This window comes from Tursiops truncatus, chromosome 11 (assembly GCF_011762595.2).
Source record: "Tursiops truncatus isolate mTurTru1 chromosome 11, mTurTru1.mat.Y, whole genome shotgun sequence".
In the NCBI taxonomy this organism is placed as follows: Eukaryota; Metazoa; Chordata; class Mammalia; order Artiodactyla; family Delphinidae; genus Tursiops; species Tursiops truncatus.
This window is the reverse complement of record NC_047044.1, coordinates 84,715,042-84,735,680: the sequence shown is the minus strand read 5'-3', so window position 1 is coordinate 84,735,680 and position 20,639 is coordinate 84,715,042. Positions and strand designations below refer to the sequence as shown.

The following is a 20,639-nucleotide window of genomic DNA, read 5'->3' as shown; positions in this document are numbered from 1 at the left end:
ACAATTAAACAAAAAGAAAAAGTTGATAAAGAATCTCACTTTTACATAGACTGTTTGAAAAAAAAAATTGTGATTGCTTTCTAGGCAACCTCTCTTGACTACTGCTGAACTGGGAAACATTTTGGGTTTTCTGACTACAGAAGAACTCTGACCTCCTGATGATAAAAGACAGAGGTCGGCACACTATATACAGTACAGGCCAAAATCCATCCTGCCATCTGATTCGAAAATAATTAAGTTTTATTGGAACAAAGACACACTCATTTATTTGCATACTATTGACGGCTGCTTTCATGCAACATCTGCAGAGTTGAGTCCTTGCTATTTCCATTCCGGTAATTTACCAAAGAAGTTTGTTGACCCTTGATCTAGAAGAATCTCTAGAGCAATGGTTCTCAATGGAAGTACCATTGGCATTTAGTATGGAACAAGTCTTTGTTGTACAGAGCTGTCCCTAGCTGTGTGGGACAGTCAGCATTTCTGGTCCCCAATAGAATCATCCTGCTCACCCCAAGCATTACGACAGAAAATTTTCATTTCAAGCATTCTTTGTTGATAGCACCACCAACACCATGTTGAGAATCTCTGCCTTAGGCACAAACGATGACACATTAGCCAAATGGAGCCAAAAGAAATGTTCTGTTGGATCACAAATACTTTTTTAAAAAAATGTAAGAGTTTAAATTCCTTTAGATCAAGATTGGCAAACTCCTTTTTTTTTTTTTTGGGTAAACAAACATAAAAACTATATGGCCAGTGCTTGAAATATTAACTATCTGGCCTTTTACAGAAAAAGTCTGCCAACATCTGCTTTATGCAGTCCCCAGTATTCTCCATTATACCCAATTATTTTATTTATATAAACTACTTGGCCTCTGTAGACACTGGAGTTTGAGACCCCTGCACAGGTCAATCTTTCCTGCTTTCTATACTATGTTGCTAATGATAGGCATAATTGGATTATCAGATATAGGGTATTAAGCATTCCCCAGACAACAAGTAAAATTCTTCAGAATGCATAAGCTTTAGATATACAGTGTCTAAAGATGTGGAACAAGTTTAATTTTATATTACTTAATTTGAATTTCATGACAGTATAAATAAAATATTAGGAATATCTAAATAGTTTTAAGCTTCAAATTTTGATAGTCATCTCTGATAAGAAAACTGCTGCAGGAAAAAATGTATGTTGAACAACTCTACTAAAATGTTTCAAATCAGGGCTTCCCTGGTGGCACAGTGGTTGAGAGTCTGCCTGCCGATGCAGGGGACACAGGTTCGTGCCCTGGTCTGGGAAGATCCCACATGCCGCAGAGCGGCTGGGCCCATAAGCCATGGCCGCTGAGCCTGCGCGTCCGGAGCCTGTGCTCCACAGCGGGAGAGGCCACAACAGTGAGAGGCCCGCGTACCACCAAAAAAAAAAAAAAAAAAAAAAATTTTTCAAATCAAATGAAAATATGTAGACAAAAGATAAAGAGCTCCATAAGAACAATTCATCGATTCATACTTACTCCTTCATTTCTTTGGACGGGGAATTACATGCAGGAAGGAATGCTGCTGGGCTACTTAATTTATCCAGTGTACACGCTGTTCCTATGGCTCGTACCACTAACCCAGATTCGCCTTCCAGATCAAAGCACTGTAAGTACCCAACAACTGCATTTCCTCTCATTTCAAGTACTTTCAAGCCAATCTTCCTCTGCAGTTCACCTACGAAAAAAGGAAGAAAACACAGTCGGCCTCTTATCTGCATGTTGCATAATACAAAGCTGGACATGGTGGTAATAGGAAAGAGTCCAGAAAATCATAGATTATTTAATATATTAAGTGTAACATTATGTTAAATATAACATTTGTACGTATTTATAAATATTAAATATAATTAACATGTTAATATAAGTATAAATATATTTCTATTTTCTACTTAAATACATAAATTTATTATAAACATTTGTACTTATTAAATATAACGTATTTATTATGTGATATATCTGTGTGAGTGTGTGTGTGTGTATGTATGTATGCGTGAGTGTATATATACACTCACACATATGTACATAATAAATACAAACTTTAGATGGAAATAAGTTCTTCAAAGGAAAATAAAGAAAAGTAATGGGGTAAGAGTGGCGGGGGAGTAGGGGTAAAAGGAGGTACAAGTTGTCAGAAAAGGACTATGAAAAGGCAACATTTAAACGAAACACCTTAGAGAGATTACCTGAGCTCTGACAACAAATAAACACTCCAAGGAGGAAAACTAGAACTCAGTTTCCTACTCCTTGTTCAGGGCATTTTCTACCATGCCACTTCATAAGCCCAATTTCCTTTTACTACCTAGTTAAGAAGTAACTATAAGCTTCTGATTCAGATTTTGTCTTGTTATAAGATGGCAATGCACATGTGTTCAGGAGGACGGGGCCAGGGATAGGGAATCAGTCAGTTAACAATTCATAGTCTTCATTGTAAAGTTTTAGTAGCATGTCAAAAGGAAGTGAAGAATTTTGGAGGATTAAGTCAATCAGCCATGAAGTTTTTTTTTTTTTTTTTTAAATACCTGACATTAAAGAAATGAGTCTCTGTCTGGCCTCGTTTGATGCCCTTGGTGTGCGAATTCGATCAATCCATTGATATTCTGGGTCTTCATTGACCACAAGTTCTTCTACAAATCCATGAATTATTACAGCTCTATAGCACTTTGGAATAGATGTCGCTGTTAAAAAAAATTATCTATTATGCTTCTCTTTATCACAAGGCTAAATTTAACTTTTTAAAAATGTACAACTAAGTTCTTACCTTTTGGATACATAGTACAAGAACATCTTTTACTGTGATAACCTCAATGCAATCATAATAATACTTTCAATCAAACAGTCTTCTAAGTTCCATTTTATTCTTAGAAATAATCATTTTCCTTCATGAGGCCTCTTGCCTTTCTCAAGTAAGCACAGTAAGATATAAACTGTATTTTTATAATTTAGAAAATAGCTACAGACCATCTTAAATAGCGTTCAATACGAAGTGTAAAAAAGTCAAAATTAAAGTGAGCTAGCTGATATTATATAAAAAATCAGAAAGCAGATAATGAATACCAAAACACTCTAATCATTGGAAGCCCTTTGAAAAAGTTCTGCACACCACATACTGCAGCCTTAAAAATCAAGCCATTACCTTTCTGACATAATCTGAGAAGTCATACAGGCCTGTAGTTTCTAATAATCCATGGTTATAAGGCCAATTGGTTCAGTAGTCACTATACTACTTAATAGACTCATTCAATACATAGAACAACAAACGTCACAGGATTTATTAAAAAGGGGAGAATGTGAGAACATCTATACCAAACTATATGCATGCCTTGAAACTAACTCCACTACATAGGAGTTTTCAACCCTATTAGTCCAGGCTGGCTATGAATTGCCCAGATCTGTTTAATTGTGACCCATATTTCATGGCATCCGCAGGGCTCCATACCTGTAGATGCTTATGTCACTATGGATAGTACCACAGTGCCGCCTCTAGTGCTCCACTCCTATCTTTCAGCATCCTATACCAGCATAAAATGCCACTGGCTTTTTCTTTTTTTGACAGTTATTCAAAGCTTAATTATAGTCAGATCTTTTACACATTTGACAAAAGTAATTTGTTCTAACTTTTGAAAGAACTGTAATGGGCAATAAAATATTAACCTTTATAAAGTAAGACAAATACGTGAAAATTATTTTAACCTTTGTTGACCTACTGGTACAAGAGTAAAATCTACGTTAGATGATTAGCTTGCAATCTTCTCTATAAATTAGTGTCCAGTAATTATACTTTTTAAATAATTCTGCTTTTTAAAGCCATTTGAGACTTCTGCAAGATATACACGTCCATCCACCACAAATGGCTCCACGTCTGTATGGCCTGGTTTTGAAGAGCCCATTTGAATTAAGTCTGAATATGCCACACGTATAGCCTCATCAAATTTGTTTCCCAAATGTAGACATTAATGGGATTTGTTTTCATTGGCTGAGAAAGTGTGACAAGTCCTCTCCCCCTATGTTGTCGCTAACCTCTGACAACCCGCTGACATCAAAGTAGCATAGGCTACTGTTCAGATACAGCGTATCATCTGTTTCATATCACAATGTTTTATATTATGCAGACACATACCTAGTTTAACAATGCAGTGATTTTCTTTCAACATGTGGCCTGAATGAATTGTGGACTCTTTCTGTATAGGTCCGTTTGGGTTTATTCCCTTAATTGTTGGCTTTTGAGTTAGGACTGTAGCAAATGCACAGCTCACCTACAAATGCACACTTCGCATTCCCATATCTGATTTCTCTAAGGATGAATTAAATTGCTGCATTGCAGGAAAAAACATTCCACCTTTATTTTCAATCTTGTTTCCAGTCATTCTTAAGTATTTCAGAGCTGTAATCTTATGTAGTGCTTTAACAATTAATTCTCCACCTCAGACTCAATATCACTAAACATAAGGTTTATGTAAATATTGTCTCATTAATATATGGATTCTTCTTTAAAAATTCTGAAAAAGATCCAAAAATCTTCACCTGTTACCCTTTCTACTGGAGTTAAGTGACTGTAACCAGCAATGATTAATGTGATTCCTTCTAATCACACTCTTGTGGGCAGAGGTTGGCACAGAGACTAGAGAAGGGAGGATGTGGGGAACAGCCAGAGGCAGCCTCCCTGTGGGCCACAGTGTCACTGTCATGATGACCGCATGCACACACATGCCCCACTGGATTTTTCTAAAAAAACTTTCTATGAACTTGTGAAAAATTAGATATCATTTACTTTAAAATCAGATAAACAGTTCCCAGAGCTACAGTAATTACTTCTGAAAAATTCACAATTTTCTCTCTGGCATTAAGACCAAGGTATAATACGTTTTCCATTAGACTTCTGAAACATTAATTTGATTTCTCATATTTAACAATTATTAAATTTCCTGTCAAATGAGTAATAAAATATATTTACTTACTGCAAAAGAATTTGATTCCACATGACGACTGCCTAAATCGATTTAAATCATTGAAGAGGTCTACTTTGACAACTACATTGATTTCCCCACGGATACCTATAATTTCAAAAGGAAAAACAAGTTTCTACCTTAAGAAAATAAAGTATAATTAAATAATCAGGCAAATAATGATTTAAAAATAATGTATCAATCATAACAGCAATGCTAACTTTGTTTCCTAATTATTTTCATTCTATAGATGCTCTAATTTATTTAAGTAAATCCTGTTCTCCAATTTATTTTACCATTTTAAACATCAATGAATAATATAGAATATGAATGTTACAATACACATAAATCTCATCAAACATCTTATCTTCTTATAATAAACTACTATCAATGTAATTGACAGGTCAAAAATGTAAAATAGACAGAAAAATGCAAGACTGTAGGCAGAAGCATCTGCCAGTTCCTTATGCCCATAATGGTCCCTCTGCCATTTTAAAGAGATGACATATTTTTAGGCTAGTGGTTCTCAGACTTTTTGATTGCAGGACCCTTCTACAATCTCAAAAATTACTGAAGATCTCAAAGAATCTTTGTCTATGCAGGTCAAAACCTTCAGTATTTACCATATTATAAATTTAAATTGAGAATTTAGACAAATATTTACTTATTACTTCATTTAAAGTAGCAGTAAATCGATTTATGTCAAAATAAACACTTTTATAAAAATAACTATTCTGAAAAACAAAAGAAATTTTAGTGATAAGAGTGGCATTACATTACATTTTTGCCAATCTCTATAGTGTGTAGCTTAATGAAATAGTTAGATTCTAATTTCTGCTCTACATTCAATGTGTGGTAACATCATACATCATAAAACCTCTGAAAACTCCATTGTACAACTTGTAAGAAAGTGAGACTAAAAATGGCAAATGTCATATAAGTATTATCCTGAAAACAGTTCTCATCTCACTTCACAGAGCCTGTGAAAGTATCTCATGGACCCACAGATGTCCCAAGACCATACTTTGAGAACTTTGCTTTAGGCAACAAAAAGCCTTTGAAGAATTTTTTTCCTTTCAAGAATTTTTAAGTAGAAAAGTTTCAAGATTATTCATTTTAAAATGTGTTTTAGAAACAGAGTAGCAATATTAGATGATTTTCACATGATACATTTGCTTACTATATTGTACAAATTTAGCAGGCATTATTTCAAATTATGGTCAGAAAAGTTACAATTCTACCAACAATACAGACTACCACATGTCTATTAAAAGAGAAGACATCTTTTGAAGATATGTATTTTAAAAATACCAGGCACAACACAAAAGTCTTTAAGGATAAATTAAAAGACTGTGACTTATTTTCTTAAAATGTATTGCTTACCATGAATGGTATCATAAATTGGAAACCATCCTGAGATGACTGTTGCAGCCTCACTGTAGAGTAAAGGATCAATGTCAATGTACACTTTACCAATGGCATCATTTGCACTATATGTATCATGGTCAAGAACTGTGATCTGGAGAGGTTCATCTTGTAAATCTTCATCATCCACCTAAAAAAGTATATCTTAAAAATTAAATCTTATAATTTAAAAATCTTCATTACCATAAATGTATACATATACCAAATGTAAAAGATTACTTATTTCCAGGAAAAGAAATCTTATAGATTTATCTCTAAGCAAAGGTAGAGAGATTAGTCATTAGGGAAATGCAAATCAAAACCAATTAGATAACACCTCACATCTACATTCTTTGTATTAAACTGGTCATCAAGTCTGGTGAAGTCAACCTCCGAAACCTAAATACCTTCTTCAGGTGGTTTAAATATGAGACAGTTCAAACTAAAAGAATGCAGATGGTCCTTAGCCATAGGAAAGCAAACTCACCTCATTCATAATAAAAATACACATTAAAATTATACTGTGAATACCACTTCAGACCTACTAGGATGGCTTACATTTTAAAAATAAAATAAAATAAAATAACAAGTATTGACAAGGATATGGAAAAACCAAAACTCTCACACATGCTGGTAGGAATGTAAGATGATGCAACCACTGTGGAAAAGTTTGGCAGTTCCTTAAAAAGCTTAACACAGAAATTACCGCGTGACTCAGCCATTCCACTTCTAGGTATAGACCCAAAAGAACTGAAGACAGGAAGTCAAACAGATACTGGTACACCAAAGTTCACTGCAGCATTATTCACCATAGCCAAAAGGCAGAAACAAACCCAAGTGTGCATCAACAGATAGAGGATAAACAAAATATGGCATATTCATACAATGGACTATTATTCAGCCATAAAAAGGAATGAAATTCTGATACATGCTACACAACACGGATGAACCTTGAAAACATTATGCTAAGTGAAAGACGCCATACACAAGAGGACAAATACTTATGATTCTACTTATATGAAATGCTTATATAGGCAAATTCAGAGTCAGAAAGTAGATTAGAGGTTACGAGGGGCTGGAGAGAGGAGGGCATGGGGAGTCATTGCTGAATGAGTATTTTCTCTTTGGAGTGATGAAAAAATTTTGGAAATAGTGGTGATGGTTGCACAACATTGTATGTATGTGAATGCAATTAATGCTACTGTACTGTACACTTAAAAATGGCTAAAATGGCAATATTTATGATACGTATTTTTATCTCAATTCAAAAAGATGTTTAATCTGTACATTATTCTTAAGTGATTTTTGGTATATGCTAAAATCCAGAGAAAATTACTATATAATAATATAATACCTTTTTAATCTGGGTTCTCCTATTCATATATGATATTTTCTGAACTGTAACATAATTTTTTGAAAACTCAATATTCTGAGGAAATATTTTTATGGTGTAGGAAAACTACTATACCTGAAATAAAACGTAGTCCAATCATTCCTGCGAAAAAAGGGTCACCGCAAAAATGCTGACATTTAAAAACTTACCTCAAATTTAAACCATTCTGAGTTCCACTGAGGGTTGAGGGACTTGAGATACACATCTGTTTTAAAGGTGGTATTACCAAATTTTACCTAAAAACAAGTAAGAACAGTTCAAATAAAAATATTAAAAATGTGAATAAAATTAAAATTTAACATCAGCTAAACAATAGGAGGATTAACCATGAAGGGGATAAAAGACAACTATCCCCTGAGACAAAAGGCAAGAAAGTATGGATGGGTCCAGGCAAGTTTATAGACTACACCTGGAACAAGGGATCACCCACTGTTCTGCCTGACTAGCTCTACAGGGAAATTAAAATCAGACCATTATGTCAGTGTGGAGAAAGTAATCACATGGTCTTCACTAAACAGGAGCTCAGACAAAAGGGGAAAGTCTTAAGGGTGGAGGACCAGCAAAATACAATCAGAAGGTAGAAAGGACAACTGACTCTTACCATCTCATCAAGGGAATCCAGAACTACAGCCCATTATTATAAGAACTTAGTAACATATCCTCATATTTTCTCACTTCCTCAGTATTTGTTACTTTTTAAATCCTTACCTGTGCATACACAGTGATCAGCAATAAACTATGGTCATTAAGGGTTTTATGTTTCTATCTTCAGGGACAATAAAAGGGGTTGGAATGGGGAGACTACCCTGTTTCATAGCCAGTCTTGGCAGATACTAAATCAAAATGCAAAAGTAAATAAGAAGAAAAGGAAGAAGGCAGAAAGGAGGCTAAATCCCTGGGACTTGCTTCTAAGAAAGAATGGAGATTGTGAAACCTCAGGCTGGACTTGAGAAGCGGTCAGGAAGCTTAAGAGCAAAACAGTTAAGAAACTACTTCCTAGATTGTTTCACCTTTCCTAAACTTGATCTCTCTAAGCTCTTCCCTAATTCTATCAGTTATCACCATTAAGTATCTTTTCTAACCTCAAAATTCATTAAAGGTTTATCCCGATACCCAGTAAAGAGTTTTGCATGTTGTAGATACTTAGGAAATGCTGGTTTAATCAGATAATCTATGAAATCTCCTTTCCTTCTTGACCTACAACCCTACTATTGGTATTATAATACTTGTAGATATTAATGTTTAATCAGTCCAGAAAATGTTCTAAAAGCAAAATACCCAAACCTATAGTTATTATCTTCTGTACATTTTTCTAGTTATTTTATCATGCAATTTGAATTATCAAGGAATGATACCAACCATTTGGTACCTAGGCAGTTTGGTCAGAGGGTTGAAAAGGTTTAAGAAATTACATAAAAATAATGAGTTCTTGCATGGTAAGGAATATGATAAAGTCAAAGATAAATAAGAAAGTGAGAAAAAGGATTTGCCAAATATGTCACAAACAGCTAATTTCTTCAATTTCTAACAAGTTCCTACAAAGCAATAAGAAAAAGATCAACAAACCAACCAAAAAAAGGAAATTCAAAGAAATGGAAATATAGATGTCTTTTAAGTATATCAAGAGCTGAAAACCTCATTCATACTAAGAGAAATCAAACTAAACCGACATTTTTACTACCCAGGTTGGCAAAGATCAAAAAGTTTGAAAACACAGTGTGAATGAGGCACTCTCATACTCTGTTGCTGTGAATGCAAATTAGAACAATCTTCACAAAGTGCAGTCTGACAACACTTATCAAAATTTTAAATGCCTATACCCTTTAAATTCATACATAGGTGCACAATGACATATATAAGCAGCATTATAGTAGCAAAAGATTGGAAATAACCTAGAAGTCCATCAATCAGGAACTGGCTAAATTAAGTATGGGAAAGCCACACAATGCAGTGCTGTACAGAAGACAGAAGCAGTTCTCCGTGCACTAGTATGGAACAATGTCCAAGATACATCCCTCTACTGCAGAGCAGTGTGTACGGCATTCTTTGTGGAGGAAAAAAATGGCAAAATGTTATAAGGCATATGATATGTGCCTATATATGCACAGATTGTTTCTAGAAGGATATACAACAAATGTTAACAGTGGCCACTAAACGAAACAAGACAGATCGGTTAAAGGAAAGGCCATGAGAGGCTGACTCATTCTGTACATTTTGGATTTTGAGCCATGCACATATATTACCTATTTTTTAAATGGATTATTTAAAATTCAAAAACATCAAAAATTAAAATAAAATTCAAATGGCAAAAACTGTTTTGATTCAGTTATAAAATTCTGGATTCACTGCAGGGAATTTCTCCTGAAGTACTTTCACATATGGCCCCTTCCCAAAAGATATACAAAAACCTAGTGACAACAAGAAAATGACTAAATAAATCACATGCTCCCTACTAAAGAATGGAGTTGATTACATGTACTGTCAGGGGATGATGTCAATGGCATAATAACTGAAAAAACCAAGTAGTAGAATATAAAAAGTATGATTACATTTGTTTTTAAAAATATGATATGTAAAAGTTTTTGTTTTTGTTTTTAAAGCCAAGGAGAAGGAGTAGATGAATACATGCCAAAGAAGTGACAGCAATTATCTCTGAAGGGACTGATAAGGGTGTAGACAACACAGTATAGTGTTGTAAGTAAGAAGTAAGGGGCTTTCAAGTTTTACTTGAGTATTTGAATCTTTTCTAACAGGAGCTATTCATGTACGGTCATCCCTCAGTACCCACGGGTATTGGTTCCAGGACTCCTCCCACCCATCCCCCCATCCCACAGATACCCAAATCTGTGGATGCTCAAGTCCCTCATATAAAATGGCACAGTACCTGCACATAACCTATGCACAACCTCCCATACACTTTAAATCATCTCTTTAATACCTAACACAATGTAAATGCTATGTAAATAGTTGTAAATACCATGTGAATACTATGTAAACAGCAATCACACACAACAAATTCCAGTTTTGCTTTTTGGAACTTTCTGGAATTTTTTTCCAAATATTTCCTACCTGCAGTTGGTTGAATCCGAGGAAGTGGAACCCAGGGATACGAAGGGCCAAATGTATTACCTGCACAATTTTTTTTTTTTTTTACTTTTAAATCACAAATGTTAAAGAAATGAAACAAGGAAAAAGAAACCTGGGAAGAAATCTGCTCATACTTAAGAAATCTTACTTATCTAGCTTTCATTACATTTCAATATTCAAAATATCAAAGAAATACTTATTGTTTAATTTACCTAAAAACTGCTTTATTTGAAGTAAAATGTCGTTAGGATTCATAAAAGCATTCAAAACCATTCAAAAGCCAAATGTACTTAAGGAGTTTGGCTCAACTGCCAAAAACAGCATATCATTTCTTAAGCTATGATTTCAGAGCCCTCTTCAGTTTTGTCCCATTATAATGTAGTGCTATACTGTGATTTTTTTTTTTTTTGGTAAACTGTCCATTCTAGATATAGTAAAAATCTGATAGTCCCCACACTATATTAAACAAACAAGCAAAAGACAAGATTTTAGAAGAAGAAAAAGGCTAGAGTGTATGTTTTGCCAACATTGTGGTGATTCCCCTTCTACTAAAGAAGAATCAGAGTTCATTTGGCCTTATTTAATTCGAAGGAGATTTTATTACTCAGCAATTAAATGAATGTCTTACAATTTAGTTAAAGAACATCAGGGATTTTAACAAGATTCCCTAGTAAGGTAAACGCTTTCTCTTTCCCCACTCATTAGCTAAATTACCTTGAGAAAGTTATTTAACCTGTTATTTAAAGCTGCTTCCTCCTCTGAAAAGGGGAGTTGCTGTGAGCATTAAACAGGATAATGTATGTAGAGACTTAGCAAAATGTCTGGTAGAAAATGCTCATTAAATATGAATTTCCTTTCCTCTCCCTGTTCCCTCAAAGGCTCCTGGATAAACACAAAATGATAATGTAGTTTAGCGGAACAGTTTGTAACATGCACATTAATATTGGGATATATTTTGATTAATACTCCCCTGGTACAGAATCCCATCCTGTTCATCCTGGAGATTCCCACAATAATCATCCTTAAGTACTACTTGGTCTTCACTGGCTTCCTAAACTCCTCACATCATATATAGTAGAAATTCCCTCAACCCCAACGCAATCAGGACCAATATCTGATTAGTCAATCAAATAATCTGGTTAGATCAGATAATCATTAAAAATGATACAAACAGTAAACATTTTCAAATAAAACATATAAATAAATATTCATTCCTCTATCTTTTATCGTAAGACTGAAGCCTCTTCTTTGAGTAAGGGTCCACCGTTGACAGTTCTGTGTCATCTTTTTTGCATAAACCAAAACATATCATCTGTGTTTGCCAGTCTCTCATAACATATCATCTGTGTTTGTCAGTCTGGGTTTCTTTAAAATGTGGTAAAACTTAAAGTCACTGGTAAAATAACTATGGATAGAGAATCCTAGATTTTTTACAATCTTCATCTAATTCAAGAGCAATTTTTAGCAACTGTATCCATAATGCTTTACACAGCATTATCAACTTCATTATCCCACTTATTTCACTGATTTGTATAACATTTAAATAAATAACAATAACAAATAGTGTTGGCATAAATAGGTTAGGGAATAAACGCAACTGCCTCTTGGTAAAGCATATCAGCCAACTGATGGGAGAAGCAGGCACACTGGAGTATAATCTAACGGTATGGGGTATTCAAGAATGTGTTTATGGCAGAAATGCAGAGCACTGGGCACTGTAATGAGGCAGTTAATAGAAACTGGTTAAGAGAGCATCTGCTGTACAGACTTCTCCCCATCGTTTTCAGACCACTTAGTAATCCGCATCCTCTCTACCCAGCCAAATTTTACTTCCCACTTCTATTTAACAAGAACCCTCCCTTCAATTACATGTGCTATATTCCCTCCTTTTGCTTTTATCATTTATCCTCTTCATCCAAAAAATGCCCCCTTTTCCTCTCTGCCTATGGAAATGGCACCATCTTTCAAGCCCAGCACAAAGACAGAAATCTTTCATATCACATAATTTATCCCTTTATTTTTTATCCCTTTATTTTTTATTTTATCCCTTTATTTATCACATATTTATCCCTTTATCCCATATCACAAAATTTATCCCTTTATTATATTGTAATCCTTCATTATCCCCTTTTTCATGCATTAATCTTTCCCTTTCTGCTGGATTATTCCTATTAGCACACAAATATGTTCTAATATCTTCCACCTTATTTTTTTTTAAGTACTAAAAACTGCATACTCCCCCCCAAATAACACACTATTTCTTCTCTCCCTTCACAGCCATATTTCCTGAAACAATTGCCTATTCACGCCTCTCCTACTTCCTTACTCCCATGTACTTTAACCCTCTAAATCACTACAGTATGGGCTTCCGTCCTTGACACTCCTCAAGCCAGGACCCTTAACATCCTTATGTTGTCCAATCCAGTGATTTCTCTGTCCCCTTACTTGACCTCTCAGTGCCATGACAGTTGAGGATTTCCTCTTTCTAGAAACTTCCTCTCTTGCCTTCTGAGACATTACTTTCTGGATTTTTCTCCCACCCACTGGCTAACAATCTCAGTTTCCTTCCCCTAGTCCTCTACCTCTAATAAATTCTTAATGTCATGTTCATTCAAGGATCCATCCGTCTTCTCGCTCCCTCTTCTCTCCCCTAAGTCAATGGTTCGCAAAAGGGACAGAACCAACTTCTAAAGAAACTTTACAAATTTAGGGACGAATAATTTCTAAATTTCAAAAATTTCGTTTTTGGGATGAATAATAATAGTATTTAGTAAGGAAGACCAGAGATGCTAGGTGTCCTGCAATTCAAGAGACAGTCCCCAACAATGAAGACTTGTCTCATGTCATGACTTTCAAATATCCACACCAGATAGCCACATGGGTGAAAAACCTACCTAGATCCTAACTCAGGTTTATAGATAGAATATTATGATGGGTTTTAATACACATTAACTGTCAAGAAATGCAACCACTGTGAAAATTAATGGACAACTCTCTTTTTTTCCCATGAGCTGACTATAGTGTATTTTGGGAAATCAGATAACCAATGGCAGTGAAGGCCCATCCGAGATGCCAAAACTACACAACTGTCTCACTCTGAGAGAGCAGCAGTCATGTTCACGTGATTTTACAGGGAGGGGAGGTACTTCCTATCCTGAATTCTGCTTTATTTTCTCCACATGGGGAGCTTCTCACCATCTAGCATACTTTATCTCTTACTTAACTATTTTTTTGATTAACTCCTTCCTCCACTAGAACCTAAGTTCCGTGACTACAGAAACTTTCATTTTGCTCACTGCTCTATCCCCAGCATGCTGCACAACAGCCAGTATAGTATCTGATATATACAAAGGCTCAGTAAATATCATGGGTGCAACCTGATTACTTCATGTCTTTCGTGGTCATTAACAAGCACTTCCATATTGAAACACATTAAAAAATACTTTTACTTCTCTATCATATTACAGTTAGAGCATTATATTGATATTTTTAAACTGTGGGCATAGATAGGTTATATTAGCTATAGATATCATGCCAAGATGGTAAAGGGAAGATTTCAAAATACCTGCCATATAAAGGCAGGACCGGGTCTCACAAAGTTGAGAAGCACTGGCCTATGTGCACTTATTTTTAACTCATACCTCTCTTCGAAACACCACACTCACAAATCCAACTTTCTCCTTGACAACTCCAATTAAAGGAACCAAAGACATCTCAAATTTAACATGCCCAAATGGAAGTTGATTCTCAACCCACTCAATCTCTCTCAACTCTATGGAGAGTGAGAAAATTGCCCCAGTGACTCCAGAAAGCTAGGAATCACCTTTCAGTCTCCCTTTCCCTGATCCCTACTCCAGTCTACCAACAAATCCCCTACTGTCTATCTTCAAAGCGTATCTGGAATCCATCCATTCTACTAGCAAAACCATCACCTTGACCCTCACTGCCTCTTTTTTGAACTATAATGGAATCTCCTAACTAGGTGCCTGCTTCAGCTCTTTCCCCTCTGCAGTTCATTCTGCAAGCAGCAACAACAGTGCTCATCTCAACAAGTGCTTCCCTCTGAACTGAAAATAAAATCCAACCTTCAGTCATGGCCTCTAGGATCCTACACAACTGGCTCCCTGATTAACTCTCCAACGTTACCTTACAGCACTCTCCCCTTCACTTACTACATGCCAGCACACACATCTTCCTTCACTTCTTAAAACAAAGCAAACCCTCAGGATCTTCCCTCTGCTGAGACTCTCCTATCCTCCAGCCTCTTTTGCCCGGCCCCTCCCCTACACAGACAGACAGACAGACAGACACACACACACACACACACACACACACACACACATACACACACAAGCACACTCTGAGCAGCTAGCTCCTTCTCGTCCACAGGTCTCTGCCTAACTGGCACTTCCTCGGAGGCCTCCCCTGATAATTCAACCTAAAGTTCCTGAGATTCTCTATCGTTTTCTTTCATGGCACTCATCACAGCTTGTAATTATAAATGTACTCTTGGGACTTCCCTGGTGGCGCAGTGATTAAGAATCTGCCTGCCAATGCAGGGGAAACACGTTCGATCCCTGGTCCAGGAAGATCCCAGGTGTTGTGGAGCAACTAAGCCCGTGCGCCACAACTGCTAAGCCTGCGCTCTATAGAGCCCACAAGCCATAACTACTGATAGTGAAGCCTGCGCTCCGTGGAGCCCGTGCTCCGCAACAAGAGAAGCCACTGCAATGAGAAGACCATGCACCACGATGAAGAGTAGCCCCGGCTCGCCACAACTAGAAAAAGTCCGCGCGCAACAACGAATACCCAACACAGCCAATAAATAAATAAATAAATAAATGTACTCTTTCTTTACTTTTTAATGTCTGGCTCTCCCACCAAAATATACACTCCATAAAAACAGGAACCAAGTCTATTTTCTTCACCATCACATATGCATCAGCTAGATCGGTGACTAGCATGGGGCTTGGCAAAGAGCAGACACTCAGTAACTATTTGTTGAAAGAAGGAATTAATGAGTCACCCTTTAATCCAACCCCTCCCTCACCAGCAAAAGCCATTTGTTACCAAGCCCTGAGAATTTTACCTAAGAAATGTCCCTCAAATCTTTCCCCTTTAATCCATTCCCATTGCCATTCTAAACGTGCACATATTGTCTGGGTAATTTTACCACCTTCTTAACTGATCTTGCCTCATCTCTCATCTATCCAGGCCATCGATAACATCACCATTCAAGTCATCCTACAAAGAAACAACCTAATCCAAACATGATCTTACTTCATTTCTGCTTGAAGAACTTCCCCCGTTTACCCTCTATTTACAAAAAACACAGAAAAGGGCGCTGGTGCCAACCTACATTCCCAGCCTTATCCCTCACAACCTCCACTACGCACACATCCGCTTTGACTTCAGACACATCCCAAACTAAGATGGTTTCCTAACACACCATGTATGCCACTCTGTGCCTCTGATGTTCCCTCTGCCTGGTAAAATCCTGGGTACCCTACAAGGCCCAGTTCAAATGTCACTTTTTTTAGGAAGCCTCCCTAAACCTTCAGAGACAGAATTAAGTTTCCACAGTCTACAGAAACACTCATCATCTTGTCTGGAGAGGCAGTGTTTGCACCGTGTATTAACAAACCACTAGGCTTTGGAGATTTACAAGGTTAAGGCACCTTGGGCAAATTATTTACTGTTCCTAGAGTTTTTTTTAAGTTATAAAATATTTTTAATTGTAAAAACAGTCAATAGAGATTGACGACGCAAATGTTATCTCAGAACATTTTCCCTTGTTTCCTGAATTTGCTAGGCTCCTATGTACCAGCAAGTCCCCATAGCAGTTCTCAGGTTTCATGGTTCCTTTCAGATATGTTTTAATTGATTACATGTATATATTGCTTGGAAACAAAAGTCCATGTGATATTCAAACAAACAAACAAAAAACTTGTGTCTTTCAGGTACTTCAATTACAATATGGGAAAATAATACAAGAGCAGGACTGTTATAAGGACTAAGAATTGAAAAAAACTTAGCACAGACCTGGCAATAATGAGATTCAATACGTATTAGCTATTATTTATTAACCTAAACTGTGTGGGTCAGTCTCTGAGATACCGGAAAGCAAAGACTAGGCTTTGGCAATCTGTGTATCCCCATTACCTATCATCTGGCCCAATAACACACCCAGTAACTGTTTCTCACATAAAAATGAAGTTGAGCTTGAGTACTGCCATGGCAATGTCTGATTAGGTCAGAGAATCTTTAGGGAACATCAACAATATTTTATATTGATATTGAATCAGGCTGTATATTATCACGCATCTATCAACTCCAAACATTAATAGCCCAAATGATTATCGTTCTAATGCTCTGGCTCATCATGACAATTTTTTTTTTTAAACATCTCCATCACTCTAGCATTAAAAGCTAGCTACCCTCCCCCCGCCAACGAAGGGTGTGTGTGTGCTTGTGTATGTGTGTGTTTCAGTGGCCGCGTGGTCACACCTTGGGATGTCCTGACTGGCAGGTGGCCTGTTAGGAGTCCTGACATCAGGGTCAACCTGCAGGCAGAGCAGTAACAGCCTCCCCGCGCGGCACAGCGCGCCGCGGACGCCTGCGAGCAGTGCTCCTATCACATGGGCTGCAGTCTCGGCAGTCAGCCCTCCAGGGAGGGCTGTACAAGCACTGCACCCAGCAGGGCGGTCGACAGGGGAATAGGCTGAGAGGCTGCGGGCGAGGTGACTAAGATCCTTCACAGGGCTCGGCGCTCCCTGTGTCTGGAGGGGCAGGACCTCGCACCAACCTCCACGAAGGCATCAGTCAGGTCACTAGCTCGGTCCATCACCGGCAAATGGCGCCCGGCCACGATTTTCACCTTCAGCTTCCCAGGCATCGTCTCGGCTTCGGCCTCTCCTTGGGCTCCTGCAGAAATAAACAAGCGAGTCTGAGCCGAGCGCCCAGCGGGGCGGGGGAGGGACGGGGGCGCGCGGGGTAACTGACAGCGGAGGGCGCGCGGGGGCGCGCCGCGCCGCCACTTACTCTCGGAAGAAAAAGGGAGCCGTCCCGCGCGGGAACTGAGGCCTCATTCCGGAGAGGCAGCCGGAGGAGCGACCCCGGTGGAGGCTTCTGCCCCGGCTCCACAGCGCTGGCAAGAGAAGCAGAAGCCAGTCAACATCCCATTGACCCGCAGCCGCCCATACGAGTGTTTCTCCTCCCCCCAAAATGGCGGCTCCCAGGGCGGGGAGGAGGCATCGATCGCTCGGCGCTCGGCCCACTTCTCCTGGGAGGCACTAAATTCGCGGAGAGCAGATAAAGGAGGCGGGACGGACTTCGAGGAAGCTGGTAGGCAGGGAAACGGGTCGAGCCCCGCATCATCCACCGACTCTGGGGCTGTAGTTTGGCGCCTTGCTGCTTCCCAGGAAGAAAACCTGCCCACCCTCTGGGAATGAACCGCAGCTGCGGCTCGGTAACTTCTGCAATGCATTTCCAAAAGGCTGGGACAGAAGTTAAGCAGCGGAGACTACCAGAGGAGCGATTTCAGTCTGCCTTTTACAACCCACTAGTAGTTCGTGAAATCAGCTTAACTGGTTTCCATCTGGAAAGGGTACAGTTTTTCTTGTATCTGAAACAAAGTGAAAAATTTCAGGAACATCTTGGATAGTCGAGTAAGTATTCTGCAGTAACACTGTTTATTCAGTCATACACACGTGTACTGGGTGACAGATGTTAACGTAGATCTTTGGGGGAAAAAAACCCAAAAAATTTCGAAATCCAAAGCCACTGCTTGAAAGAAATTGCCCTGCACTCTTAGATCATCTCAGTGTGGTTATTAAACATCTGCAAACCTAAAGTAAGACGTACAATGTTGGCAGTAGTTCAGGACCTCCTATCATAGGAAATTGTGTTCGACTAATTGGACCAGATAAGCTTGATTAAACATCTTGAAGAATCGACCCAATTGTATATATACATAAACATGCTAAAATGAGGCCTAATTTATAAGCTCAGACCATCAGAAAAAAATTAGGGAAGTTGAAACACACATACGCAAGAGGTAACACAAATCACTCCATACCACGCATCAAAAGTAGAAATAACAATACGTGCCATATCAAATACTAAAATCAGCACTAACCATTCCAGTAAAAAGATTATACCACTGGATTCATCAGGAGTGGAAAATTCCCAAATGAAGATATCAGGATGATATTTTTAACTTTAAAAATAAAGGCATCCAAATTGGAAGGAAAGAAGTAAAACTGTAACTGACATAATACTGTATAAAGAAAGACTCCATGGAAAAATAGTTAGAATTAATAAATGAATTCACTATAGTTGCAGGATACAAAATCAATGTATAGAAACCTGTTGCTTTCTTTAAACTCATAACCAACTATCAGAAGGAGAAATTAAGAAAATAATCCCATTTATAATTGTATCCAAAAGAATAAAATACCTAGGAATAAATTAATACAAGGTGAAAGACTTGTATACTGAAAACTATAAGACATTGGTGAAAGAAATAAGACACAAAATACTGAAAAATATTCCATGCTCCTGGATTGGAAGAATTAATATTGTTGAAATGTCCATATTACCCAAAGCATTCTACCGATTCAATGAAATCCCTATCAAAAATTACAATGCCATTTTTCAATGACTAGAACAAACAATACTAAAATTTGTATGAAACCACAAACGACCACAAATGGCCAAAGCAATCCTGAGAAAGAAGAACAAAACTGGAGGTATCACAGTCCATGATTTCAAACTATACTGCAAAGCTATAGTATCAAAACAGTATGATATTGTCATAAAAATAGGCACACAGATAAGTGGAACAGAATAGGGAGCCCAGAAATAGACCCACAAATATATGGTCAATTAACTAACAACAAGAGAGCCAAGAATATACAGTGGGAAACTGGATAGCTACATCAAAAGAATGAAACTAGACTACTATCTTATACCATAGGCAAAAATTAACTCAAAATGGATTAAAGACTTGAATGTAAGACCTGAAACCATAAAACTCCTAGAAGAAAACATAGGCAGTAAGATCCTTGACATAGGTCTTGGCATTGAAATTTTGGATTGACTCCGAAAGCAAAGGTAACCAAAGCAAAAATAAGTGGGACTACATCAAACTTAAAAGCTTCTGCGTAGCAAAGGAAACCATCAACAAAATCAAAAGACAACTTACTGAATGGGAATACAAATCATATATCTGATAAGGGGCTAATACCCAAAATGTATAAAGAATTCAAACAACTAAATAGCAAAAAAATCAAACAATCTGATTTTAAAATGAGCTGAGGATCTAAATAGACATTTTTCTAGGGAAGACATACAGATGGCCAACAGGCACATGAAAAGGTGTTCAGCACCACTAATTATCATGGAAATGCAAATCGAAACTGCAATGAGATAGCAACTCACACCCATCAGGATGACTACTATCAAAAAGACAAAATTTAACAAGTGTTGGAAAGGATGTGGAGAAAAGAGAACACTTGTACATCGTTGGTGGGAATGTAAATTGGTGCAGCCACTATGGAAAACATTATGGAGGTTCCTCAAAAAATTAAAAATAGAACTACTATATGGTCCAGCTCTTCCATTTGTTGGTATTTGCTGAACACAAAAACACTAATTTGAAAAGATGTATGCATTTGAATTGCAACATTTTACAAAATAGCCAAGATATGGAAGCAACCTAAGTGTCCCTTGATAGGTGAACGGATAAAGAAGATGTGTATGTATATACAGTGGAAT

The 20,639-nt window shown here is 37.4% G+C and overlaps 1 protein-coding gene and 1 pseudogene across 10 annotated transcripts in view; both read right to left on the bottom strand.

Annotated features, from left to right (window-relative positions):
- Positions 1–18,090, bottom strand: part of C2CD5 (C2 calcium dependent domain containing 5) — an 82,557-nt gene extending 64,467 nt beyond the window's left edge. For 6 of the 10 annotated variants that reach the window (XR_002176605.3, XR_002176606.3, XM_073788968.1 and 3 more), the window contains exons 1-7: positions 17,904–18,090; positions 17,668–17,786; positions 7,925–8,011; positions 6,362–6,533; positions 4,991–5,086; positions 2,555–2,710; positions 1,512–1,710 (exon numbers count right to left, since the gene is read on the bottom strand). Coding sequence is in view for 8 of the 10 variants with exons in the window: in XM_073788968.1 (XP_073645069.1) it covers positions 1,512–1,710; positions 2,555–2,710; positions 4,991–5,086; positions 6,362–6,533; positions 7,925–8,011; positions 17,668–17,757 (800 nt within the window). In the remaining 2 variants the exon portion in view is untranslated. The remainder of the gene's footprint in view (positions 1–1,511; positions 1,711–2,554; positions 2,711–4,990; positions 5,087–6,361; positions 6,534–7,924; positions 8,012–17,667; positions 17,787–17,903) is intronic. The other 4 variants (XM_004319653.4, XM_019936462.3, XM_019936472.3 and 1 more) reach the window with 1 other exon arrangement.
- LOC109550380 (leucine-rich repeat-containing protein 34-like) lies at positions 3,676–4,920 on the bottom strand (annotated as a pseudogene).
- Positions 18,091–20,639: the final 2,549 nt, after the last annotated feature.